The sequence below is a fragment of the Orcinus orca genome, chromosome 5 (genome assembly GCF_937001465.1).
Source record: "Orcinus orca chromosome 5, mOrcOrc1.1, whole genome shotgun sequence".
NCBI lineage: Eukaryota > Metazoa > Chordata > Mammalia > Artiodactyla > Delphinidae > Orcinus > Orcinus orca.
In genome coordinates, this window is record NC_064563.1 from 67,437,266 (window position 1) to 67,449,979 (window position 12,714).

Genomic DNA, 12,714 nt, shown 5'->3' on the forward strand with positions numbered 1-12,714 from the left:
ACCATATGACCCAGCAATCCTACTCCTGGGTATATATGCAGACAAAACTATAATTCAAAAAGATACATGCACCCCTATGTTCATAGCGGTACTATTCACAGTAGACAAGACATGGAAACAACCTAAGTGTCCACTAACAGAAGAATGGGTAAAGAAGATGTGGTACATATATAATGGAATACTACTCAGCCATAAAACAGAATGAAATAATGCCATTTGCAGCAACATGGATGCAACTAGAAATTATCATACTAAGTGAAGTAAGTCAAAAAGAGAAAGACAGGGGCTTCCCTGGTGGTACAGTGGTTGAGAGTCCGCCTGCCGATGCAGAGGACGCAGGTTCGTGCCCTGGTCCGGGATGATCCCACATGCCGCTGAGCGGCTGGGCCCGTGAGCCATGGCCGCTGGGCCTGCATGTCCGGAGCCTGTGCTCCGCAACGGAGGAGGCCGCAGCAGTGAGAGGCCCGTGTGCCACAAAAAAAAAAAAAAAAAAAAAAGGTAAAAAAGAGAAAGACAAATACCATATGATATCACCTTTATGTGGAACCTAAACTATGGCACAAATGAACCTATTTACGAGACAAAAACAGACTCACAGACATAGAGAACAGACTTGTGGTTGCCAAGGGGGAGGGGGTGTGGGGGAGGGATGGACTAGGAGTTCGGGGTTAGTAGATGCAAACTATGACATATAGAATGGATAAACAATACCGTCCTACTATATAGCAGAGGGAATTATATTCAATATCCTGGGATAAACCATAATGGAAAAGAATATGAAAAAGATTGTATATATATATATATGTATAACTGAATCACTTTGCTGTACAGCAGAAATCAACACAACATTGTAAATCAGCTATACTTCAATTTTTTTTTAATTGACTCTGAAATACTTTCTCTTAAACCAATACCAGACTCCCCATCTATACCCCTTCTCCATAAGTATATTGGGATTTACCTGTAAATCTGTCCATTCCAGGTATACTTTCCAGGATTTGTCAACCACAGCATTCTTTCTCAATCCCTAGGTTTTGTCTGTCTGTTTTCTCTCCATACCCTGCACATTCTACCCTCTTTTTCCCTCTATGATCTTAAGGTTTCAGGGAAATTAAAGAGTTATTCCTTGTCACACAGCGGTTGGGGACTCCTATGTTGAACAGTTTTATTATTTTAAAAATTGGGAATAAAGACAAATCCAAAGAGGAAAATAAAAATCTCTTGTCATCCCATAACCACCCACCCTTAATTTATTATTTTTTAGAAGTTCCTTCTTCTCTGCTTAGACACAAAACTTACTAATATCTGCTTATGTGATAAATTCATTTGGTTTTGGGGGTCTTAACTTGTCCAGTCTAATAATTATTTTGGTGGCAATTTGGAGGTCTCAGGATCCAAACGCAGCATTGAGGTTCAGACTCATAAAGAAGACTAACAGACACATCCTATGTCTGTTAAAAGAAGCCTTTAAAATTCTTTATTGTTCTGTAACCTTGTATTTAATTTGTGTTCCGATTGATTATGTGACCTTCAGAAAGGCTTATTTCAGGAGCAAGTAAGACACATCCTTGGTCAGTTTAAGCTTACAAGGGTATGGCAGCTGCCCAGCTCTTCAGCAAATGACAGGATATCCTACCGTGAGCAGGTGTTGCTGTGGGCTGTAGAAGAGATTCACTAGCCTGAAACTAAGTGTAGTTTTTTTCTTGTCAGCTCTGGGATCATGGAGCTAATCTTTAATCCTGGATTACAGTCAACCAAAGGATAGTACATATAACAGATGTGTCCCTGCATTTGGTATTATGAGGAAATTTCACTTGATTAAGTTTTTTTTAATGATATCTTCATCTCCCATTTAGTATGTTGGTAGTGAAACGTAAGGTAATATGTGAAATCTTTTATTGCCAAATAGTTCCCAGTCTCAAAGCAAGTATTGTCATAGACTTGTCTGAATAAACAAAGGAGAACTTATGTGTTAAAGTGAGTGGGCATGTGGCTTTTTCTCAGTCCTAGGGATCATGGTGGATATTGGAATTAAGATAGTAGTCATAGTGATGAATCAGAGAGAAGATAAAAGCTGGGGAAGAGTACCAATGGGACAGCTGTAAAAGCAGCAGAAAGTCTGGGACTAACCCTGGAGGGAGCACAGCCAGTTTCCATCATTATAAGGTTTGTTATCTTGTTCCTCAGTGATCTAGGCCCCCAATTTGTATAGCCTTGTTGCTAACGTTCTTTTTGCTGCCATTTTCTTGTTCCTTGACTCCCTACTAGATATCGATCAGGATATTGGAACTGGACAGAGAGGACTAAATCACATGAATCAATTTTATTTCTGGTAGTCAGTTCTAGTAAAAAAAATTGATGGAAAGGTGGTTGAAGTATTACTTTACACTCTGTGTTCTTGAATTACCAATGCCGGCCCCTTTATTTTTCCATGGACAATTAAGATTTGGTTGAACATAGATGAATTAACACAGGCGTGAGCTACTGTTGGTCAAGGAAATTTTTGTTATTTATTATAATATCAACCTTTGGTATTTGAGTGCCAAATATATTTATCATTTGTATTTTATTTTATTTATTTATATTTTTATTATTATTATTATTTTGAGGTACACGGGCCTCTCACTGTTGTGGCCTTTCCCATTGCAGAGCACAGGCTCCGGATGCACAGGCTCAGCGGCCATGGCTCACGGGCTTAGTTGCTCCGCGGCATGTGGGATCTTCCCGGACTGGGGCACGAACCCGTGTCCCCTGCATCGGCAGGCGGACTCTCAACCACTGAGCCACCAGGGAAGCCCTATTTTATTTATTTTTTAATTGAAGTATAGTTGATTTACAATATTATATTAATTTCAGGTGTACAACATAGTGATTTAATATTTTTATAGATTATACTCCATTTAAAGTTATTATAGGGACTTCCCTGGCGGTCCAGTGGTTAAGACTTCGCCCTCCAATGCAGGGGGTGCGGGTTCAATCCCTGGTCGGAGAACTAAGATCCCACATGCCTCGCGGCCAAAGAAACAAAACATAAAACAGAAGCAATATTGTAACAAATTCCATAAAGACTTTAAAAATGGTCCACATCAAAAAAAAAATCTTTAAAAAAAAGAAGAATAAAAAAAGTTACTATATAATATTGGCTACATTCCTTGTGCCGTACAATATATCCTGGTAGCTTATTTATTTTATACATAGTAGTTTGTGCCTCTTAATCCCCTACCCCTATCTTGTCCCTCCCTCCTATCATTTGTATTTTAATACTTCATTTATTTCTCATTTTATAAAAATACTAAATAATAGGAATTATTTATAAAATATATAGTAAATTACAATATAGACATTATAAAATTATGTAAAGGGATTCCCTGGTGGTGCAGTGGTTGAGAGTTTGCCTGCCGAAGCAGGGGACGCGGGTTTGTGCCCTGGTCGGGGAGGATCCCACATGCCTCGGAGTGACTGGGCCCGTGAGCCATGGCCGCTGAGCCTGCGCGTCCGGAGCCTGTGCTCCGCAACGGGAGAGGCCACAACAGTGAGAGGCCCGCGTACCGAAAAAAAAAAAAAAAAAAAAAGTAAAAAGAAAGGATTATTTAACAAATTGTTTTTTGAATCACTAAATAACACTATGAAAAAAATTAATTTGCATCAGTTCTCATACCATACAACAAAATAAACTTCAGATGTAAAGGTTAAACTTTTTAAAAATCAACTATAGATCACTCTTAGAAGATAGATTAGGCAGTAGAAGAAACTGCAAAGCAAATGACAAGCAGCTATAAAAATATTTTGTTCAAAACATAATAAAATTAAAAGAAAAATGCTTTTGTAAAAAGCCTCTTTGTATGTATCAAAGAAATAGAAAGCTCCTTTGAGCTTATGAGAGCTGCAAGACCCTAATAAATAAATGGACAAGGGATAAATTTGATAATTCATACAAAGAAGATGTATTAAACAAATGTTGAGAAAATATCCTATATCACTGGCAATTAAAATAGTGCGAACTTATAAAACACTATTTTATACCTAACTAAATTAGCACCAAAAAATAATCGGCAACATTCATTGCTGGCAAAGTTGTAGTAAAAGAGACTTGCTCATACTTTGCTACTGTCAGCAAAAACTAGAAAAATCCTTTTGGATAGCAACTTGGAATGTATACCAAGAACCAGGAAACTATACTCTTTAATCTCAGGATTGAACATGAGGAAGTAATATAAAGAAAGAAAAAAGTATCAAATTTAACTTAGCAAACAAAAAAGTGGAAACAAGTACAAAAAAAGGTAAGAGGGTACAGTAAGTAACTATTAAGCTTATAATAAAAACTGTAAGTACATGGGGAATACATAATATATGAAGAAAGTAGAAAAAATTATACATCACATACAACTCTGACATAGCTGTATACATATAAACAAAGACTAAAAGAAGATGAAAACAATATGTGCTGGGATTTCAGATAAAATATGTGCTTTTCTGCTTTTTCTAGTATTTTCTAATGTTTTCTAGTACTTAACAGTAAATAAAGATTGCATAAATAGGAAAAAAAGACAGCGAAAGACTGTCTAATTTTAGTAATTATGTATTAAAAATTAGGGTAACTTGGGCTTTTATAGAGTTATTTGGAGAAATATTGCCCAGTTATGTTCTTGCTCAGAATCCAGTGCTAGTACTTTATTCAGCCCCCAGAATGGTCAAAATGACACTGTGTTTAGTTCTTCACTAGACCCCTAATGAATAAAACTAAGTGTGCCATCAATACCTGTGTCCTATGTGTGCCACATGAAAAGCCTATAGGGATGAAAGTCATTAGACGCTGTAAAGATACTAAAAGCAGTCGTCTGTAACTTATTGTTTCCACCCAAACTTGTTTCTTCGGTGATTTCATATTTGTGAGCTATTTGTATTGTAGAGAGATTGTTTTTGTATAGCATCTATTCAATTTCAGTAGAGCAGAAACCTTTAATACTGCTCATACCAGAAGAATGGGACAAGTGCCCATGCTTTTAATCACCCTCACTATAATTTTTTCTGCTCTATGTATTTATATCTTAAAGGTCATGTTTTAACCTTTGTAATGAGAAACCACATTTTATTAAGCATCTACAGAATTTCTTTTCTGTTAGAGAAAATTAGAAAAGAGGGAAATGTAGTTCCCTTCTACTCTTTCTGCGCTTGCTTCATTGATGTAGTAGTGAGTTGATTTGCTTTCAAGACCAGAATATCTTCAAAGCTGATTCAACACTACTTTGTTCAGTGTTCTGCAAACAGTGGCCTTTAAGTGATTGGTGATCTGACAAGAATCTCTCATAACCTTTAGCATTGTCATCATCTTCTCCTCACTCTGTGGGGCTCTTAGCTCTTTGATGTTCATTTCTGACCAGTGCAGTGATAATGCACTGGCAAAAAGGATAATCAATGGATTATAGTCGTCTTTTTAAGTTGCATGAGATTAAAGCACATATTGATTGAATTTTTGATCTATTTTAAATAGCATTTTATTCAGTTTAAATGTAATATAGGCTGAACCTAACACAATATTGTAAATCAACTATACTTCAATTAAAAATAAAAGTAATATAGGCTTATGGTTTAAAATTTTTAATACAGAAAAGGATAAACAACATAACGTGAATCATCAATAATGCCACCACTTAGAAATGACCCCTGTTACATTTTTGGTGCAAAAAGAAATTAAACTTTAAGAAAAACAGAAACTTGAAAATACTGCATCTATATGAGTAAATATATTATGACTAATGACCCTCTCTCTCAAATACTTCATGAGAGATAATGTGGTATAGTAGAGAAAACACTGTCCCTGGATTCAAGCCAGTTCTGGAGTCCTGGGCCCTGTTTTGCCACTTACCAATTATGTGACCTTGATTAAGTTACTTAAGGCATGGTTACCCTATGGCTTAGTTTTCTCATTTTTAAATAACCGTAATAAGGCCAGACTTATAGGATTGTTGTAAGAATTAAACACATGACAGATCTAAAGCATTATGCTAGTGTCTGGCATATAGTAAGTGCTAAATAAAAGGTATATACTAATTTAATTATTATACATCATTAGATCTTTAGGAGAGTATCACTGAAAATTCATTCAGCAAGTATTAATTGAGAACCTGCACTAGAAATTCAAAGAGGAATAAAGCAACACATAATGGGTGATGGGGTAGGGATGGTGATGTAGAGACAGATAGGTGAATTGACTGAACATGCAAGCTTCAAGTGAGGAGGTGGGGCTGTGGGAGTGTCAGGATGTGTTTTGTTCAGAGGTGATTATATTGGAGATCTCTGATCTGCTGAATTTCACTGGTTAAAAATTGATACAAACTAATACATGTGAATATCTTATCTATGGTATCAAGACCCATAGAAAGGTTATATCTTTTGGAGAGTTACCGGGTGAGAGACAAAGGATAGAGGTCATTTTGGGTGATGGTGAAGTTGGTCCCTTCAGAGTGGCCTTGTAGAATGGCCCCTGAGCATTCTACAAGGGGCCATTGAGATCTCTTTAAGCTTGTTTCTCACTTGTGTGCCTAGATACTTGGGAAGTGCCATTTGAGGAGATCTCAGAGCTGCAGTGGCTGGGTAGTGGAGCCCAGGGAGCTGTCTTCTTGGGCAAGTTCCGAGCGGAGGAGGTGGCCATCAAGAAAGTGAGAGAGCAGAATGAGACGGATATCAAGCATTTGAGGAAGTTGAAGCATCCTAACATCATCGCTTTCAAGTAGGTCAAGGCTTTTTTTTTTTTTTAAAGAAATAGAGAGATTTTCTTTCCCTCAGTATATACATTTAAGTTCCTGCTTTGAAAGACATGTTAAGAACACTCTACAGACTTAGCACTGTGCTAGGTGCTTTGGGAGGGTACCAAAGAACTATTATATTAGAATCATGTCTGTAAGGATTTTATAGTCTAATAGTTCTTTTTGCCAGAGCACACACTTCTTGGAAGGGATGTATGTGGGACAGAGGGAGAAGGTAGATTCCTGCCAAGCAGTCAGATCTGCTGAATCAATGTCATTATCAGTAGGACAAGAGAGGCTACTTCAAGATAACCTGAACATCCTAAAATTCAGTTAAGAAAACAAAGCTAACATGTGAAGTGATCAGAGAACAATTAGTTCCTTGTAAATAGAGATGTATTTTCTTACTAGTTTCTATTAGTGTCCGTTCTTAAATATTAACTTGTAATAACAGGTACCTTCAGAGTATTTCTCCCTGCCTCAAGTTTTGCCAGATCCATTTTCAAGGAATGCCAAACACTCAGCTTTCTAAATCTAATAATAGTAGAATTAGTGATGATAGTAAGTTAAATGCTATATTTATTTCACAAAGTGGTTGTTTTCAAGAGTATGTGAATATATCTTTCTAGTTTAGTCCCTTATTTTCATAATATTGACAGGGATCCCTAGCAAAATAGAAAGATTCAGAGGTAAATTTGTAGAAGGCACCAAACTTGGCAGTGCTGAGCTCTGAATATGTATAATCTCTTCTCCCTGTACTCTTCCCTTGAGTTCCTTCTCTTACCAGCCTTGAAATTTTGCCCTAGGCTTGAACAAATGAATAATGAGTGGCTTAAGAGGAAGAAAGGTGAAGAACAGGAAAGAAAGCCTTTAGGAAGGAAGAGAGATTAGAAATTAGAGCTTCTTGGTATATTTTTATATTATATATATTTCAATTCTGGAAAATAGTATGACCAATAAGCCTATAGCTAAAAGTAGAATAACTTACAAATTCCCCTTTCCTAACCTAGGAGGGACTTCCTCCAGCCCCCAAGAGGAATCCTTTCCTCAATAAAACTCTCATTATAAAGCTAAACATGTCATGCAATAATTTCTAATTGGAAATATATCCCCAAAGTAAGGAATAGAAATCATGGGTACAAGTTTTGTAGAATGGGTTTAAATGTGTATTGAGGTTGAGTTTTGATTCCCAAACAAGACCCCTTACTTTGGAAAGGGAAAGAAGTGTGAAAAGAAGAGAAGCATTCAACTGGGATACTAAATGAAGTCCTTGGATTCATTTCCTTGTGGAAGGAACATCCCTGGAGAGGACATGGGAGAGAATTTCAGTTGCTGTAGTGATTCTATTATTGGTTGCCTTAGGAGGGCCAGGAGGATGTGAAACTAAAACAAAATGCTATCGAGACCAATTATAATCCTTCCCAAGATGATAAGTTTCTCAAGACAATAGGAGGATTATTTTTAAGCAGACAAGTCTGTCAGAGGCTCACTTTCATTCATTTTACTTCACTGAGAGGATCATCATTGCAGTGCGGTTACCCTCATAAATGGAAGGAAGAGCCTTTTATTTAACTAAACTTTAAGCTTAAATCACTGGTATGCTAGATTTGAGACACTGAATGTTCTATAGATGAGCATGGCTTTTTGGCCTCCCAAAGTGAACTAGGCTATGAGTCTCAGGTAAGAGGGCTTTCTAGCAAGAGGTCGTGGGTTACTGAAGGTAGAAATGTGTCCTCAGAGGATGAGTGCGAGAAGCTTGATTCTTCCTTCCTTTCTTTTGTTTCTTCCTTTTTCCTCTGAGTCTTTTCCCCGCTTTACCCTCTGACCCTCCTACCTGCATATAGAGTTTTCAGCATTATGGATAAGTATTGCTCTGTTGGTGTCCAACTCTTTAGGCTGAAGATGCTTGAATTGTCTTTACCTCTACATGGAAAACAATAGTGAGACTGTGTCCCTGGCCCATTACACCATGCTCTTGAGGCATTGTGCAGTGTTATGTTTGCAGCCATCTGTGCCATGTGTTGCTTAGCCAATGAATCATTCAGAACCGTCTGGAAGATATGAAGGCATGATTAGATTTTAGTACATCTCTCTGGATACTGATTTCTGTGCTTTCAGCTTCTTTTGAAGTTAGTAAGAACCATGTACAGAAGGGAAGTGCAAGAAAGGAATACTATATTCTCTTTTTCTTCCAATTTTTAAGCAATCTTTTAAGAAAACCCAACCTGCCTGTTCCTAATGGAATTGAGTGCCAAAGGGAAGAAAAGGTAGCAATTAGAAGTGATTATAGAGCTGTTATTTATAGCTACTAAGAAGTCTTGTCATAGTACAGGGCTGATGGAATGATTGCTTCTCATTTGTCAGTCAAGAAAGACGAAAAGTGTGTAACATATCGCTGTTAGGCTCTTTATGTCAATATTTGTCTGACAAGTTAAAACATACTTGAGTAAGATGCTGAGTAGTTTCAAACAAATATTTGTTTTGATATTCTTAAGCACATTACACTATTTCTGCCCTTATTCATTATTTCTCTGTAGTAAAAATTAAATTGTCTGTTGCTGTATACTTGTGCTCCACTGAGGTTTCCTGAAAGTCAAGTAATAGAAACTTAAAAAATTTTTTCTTTAAAAATCAAGATGAGAATTCTGGGGAGCTTAGAAAATGATAGGAGAGTAATAGAAATAGCTTTGCGGCATTTGACAGGCACATCAAAGCAGGGAAAATAAAAACTAATTATACTTATTCATAATCTGCCGTTGTTATAAGACTTTCACATGATCACAAGTCACAACCTCTAAATTCTTTCAGCACTTATGGCAGCCTAAGAGATAGGACATGAATTGGTAGCTGGCTGAGGACTTTAGCTGGGAGTCTTGTAGGTAGAATAACGATATTCCTTTGGAGGAAGGCATACGTATCATTAAGAAATAAGACACAGAGAATTGCTCATGGTAATTTTTCTTCTCTTTTCTGATTCTCAGAACAAAACTGTGAAGTAGAGCTAATATGATTTTCCCACTTTTATAGGATAACAGTATTAATATAGGCATCCCCAATATGCTTGTCTATACAAACTTTTAAAAGCTGGAAGGGAGGCAGTGTAGCATAGTAAGTGGAAAAAGCATGGGCTTTGAAGTAGACAGACTGGATTCGAATCCCAGCTCTGTCATGTATTAGTTGTATGATCCTAGGACAAGTCAGTTTTCCTCGCTGAGCTTTACCTGTAGAAATGGAAAAGATAATATCTATCGTACAATGGTTTGAGGCAGATTAAATAAGACAACTAACTAACATGTAAACATGCCTGACAAATAGAGGATGTTCTTTCGTGTTAGTACCCTTCCTCCTACCCCTTGCCTCTGTACTTGTTTGCGCAAAGGCTTTATCAGCAAAGAACGTGCAGGTGAAGTTAAACAATATTTGTCAAGGACTTGCTGTGAACTTCTAAGCTATGTGGTAGAAAGAAAAGTACTTGAAGACCTTTTCCTTTAAGGAACCGATAATCTGTATAGGGAGAGAAAAATTGCATATAAAAAACAAATATGTAGCATAAGAAATTAGAGAAGAGAAAGATTTTTTTTTAGACTGGAATAATCAGGAAAGGCTTCATAGGAGATGTAGGAATTGATGAAAATAGAGGCTGCATAGGTGTATAATACATTGTGTAACATTATTTTTGTTCTAAACAGAAATGTTTTTCAGCTACTCTATAACATAGAAAATTGATTCTTTTGGTCCTCAGTCTAGTTATCTTAAATTTGAGTAATTTGAAATTCAACAAATAGTAAAAATAGCAATATTTTATTTGAATTCTCTCTGTACACTATATATAAAACTTTCCATTTAATTTTTAAAGGAAGATATTTAAATTATTCTTAACAATCTAAAATATCCAGCCTACACAAGTCTCAGAGAAAGGTGCTCTTTGTCCTAGAATGGAATGGTCCCCCGGAAAAAGCACCGATATAGCATAGCATATAGATATCTAAAGTGAACAAAACAAACTAAAATTGTCTATGCACATAACGAAGAAACGTGTAGACTAGAGGGACTTAAATGGTAATTTAAGGGTCAGGAAAGATTATATGCATTTTTAAAATAATGTGGACAGAGAACTGGTCTTAATTATTAAATTTATTAAATATTCTTAAAATATAAATATGTATACATATATGTTTATATGGATGTGTGTACTCATGTACATGTCTGTGTTTTCTTGAAAGGGGTGTTTGTACTCAGGCCCCATGTTACTGTATCATCATGGAATACTGTGCCCATGGACAACTTTATGAGGTTTTGCGAGCTGGCAGGAAGATCACACCTCGATTGCTAGTAGATTGGTCCACAGGAATTGCAAGTGGAATGAATTATTTACACCTCCATAAAATTATTCATCGTGATCTCAAATCACCTAAGTGAGTTCTGGAACTAATTTTTCAGCCATTTTGTTTTATTGTTTTGAAATATGGAATTTTATCAACCATAGTTGAAGCTTTTGGACATCATATTTTCAGTTCAGTTTAAATTAGCACAGTGGATAACTCTATTTGCATGTTTGGGGGATTATTGTTAACCTACTTACCTATATGGCAGATATGTCCAGGCACCTGACAGTAGTTTTCCCTTTTTGTTGCCTTTTAATTGTACAACTATGAAACAAAATATATTAACTAAAGTATTCACTTTCCATCATCTCAGATAATTAATGCCAGACTTTCCCATTGGAAGGCTTGACTTGTTGTTTTCCCAGTGTGTTCCCCCCAGAAAACCAATTTTTTAAAAACTGAGTTTCAGAAATATATACAACAGGATAAAAATGGATAAGAAACAGAGGCAAAGAGAAAATAAAAACATTAACTAAAGCTTCTTCACAAAATGTATGCCATAAGATTCTGTACAGTTGTTAGAGGTGGCTTATGAATTTGGCTTTGAGCTTCCTAGAGTCTAAGCAAAGAAGGAAACAAGGTAACGAGGTTCACAGTGCCCATTAAATAATATAAATTGGTTATTTAAGAGAAGCAGATTGGCATATCCCAATGATCTGTATTGTTCTAGGGTGTGATGGCTTAGGAGTGAATATGATTTGAACCTAATACATTTTTAGAGGGTGTCAAATTCAGAACCAGGCAGATCCATCTCCTGACCCTAAACATGGTCCTAAAGTAAATCGCTTGAGGAAATTGGATCCCAAAGATTACAGGTGGGGAATTTTGAAGTGTGTCCATATTTCATTGGAGATCAAAGAAACCTAACTAAAAGAATTGTGGGCTGACTCACATGATAACTTCTTTTTGAAAGGGCTATTTTATCTTGAAGATTATGAGTTTGGAGGAACTAAGGTGATTGGCAGTGGAAAGAATCAGAATGTGTGAAATTCCATAAAAATGTATTGACTTAAATAACTTTGTGTTACACATAATAAAAAAAAAACCTTTAAAAAAAAAAGAAAGAAAAGAAAAGAAAAGCAGAGCTGTTTTTAGTAACCTGTTTTCAAAGTGATTCTTTGGCTACCAATAACCACTTCAAAAGGAATGTTTATTCAGTTCCCCAAAATGCATGAAGGAAGGAAAGGAATTGATTAAATGGTATATTTCAGTGTAGCTCCTATTTTTAAACATTATTTTCATTATTTCCCACCACATTTTTGTTTAGAGAAGCAGAGAAGAATTAATCTTTATCCAAAAACATATTTGCATAGTGCTTTCATGGTTTACAACATTTTAAAATATCCATGATCACATCTGCTTTGATCTTAGCAAAAATGTATGGAATAGATGTAACATATATCATTTTATCATTTTATATAAGAAAATCTAGAACTCAGAGCCCAAAGTCATGGAGCTAGGACTTGAACCCAGAACTTAGCCCACAGACCACTGCATTCTCCCTCATCATGTGAAGATGAGGGATTCACAATTAATCCTGCCTCTTCTCCATGGAAGATACAAATCTGTCCTTGATTATCAAC

The 12,714-nt window shown here is 36.2% G+C and overlaps 1 protein-coding gene across 3 annotated transcripts in view; it reads left to right on the plus strand.

Moving 5' to 3' along the window:
* Positions 1–12,714, plus strand: part of MAP3K13 (mitogen-activated protein kinase kinase kinase 13) — a 161,628-nt gene that overhangs the window by 121,268 nt on the left and 27,646 nt on the right. For all 3 annotated transcript variants that reach the window (XM_012536245.2, XM_033403197.2, XM_049709895.1), the window contains 2 exons: positions 6,547–6,730; positions 10,970–11,161. In XM_012536245.2, the coding sequence (XP_012391699.1) occupies positions 6,547–6,730; positions 10,970–11,161 (376 nt within the window). The remainder of the gene's footprint in view (positions 1–6,546; positions 6,731–10,969; positions 11,162–12,714) is intronic.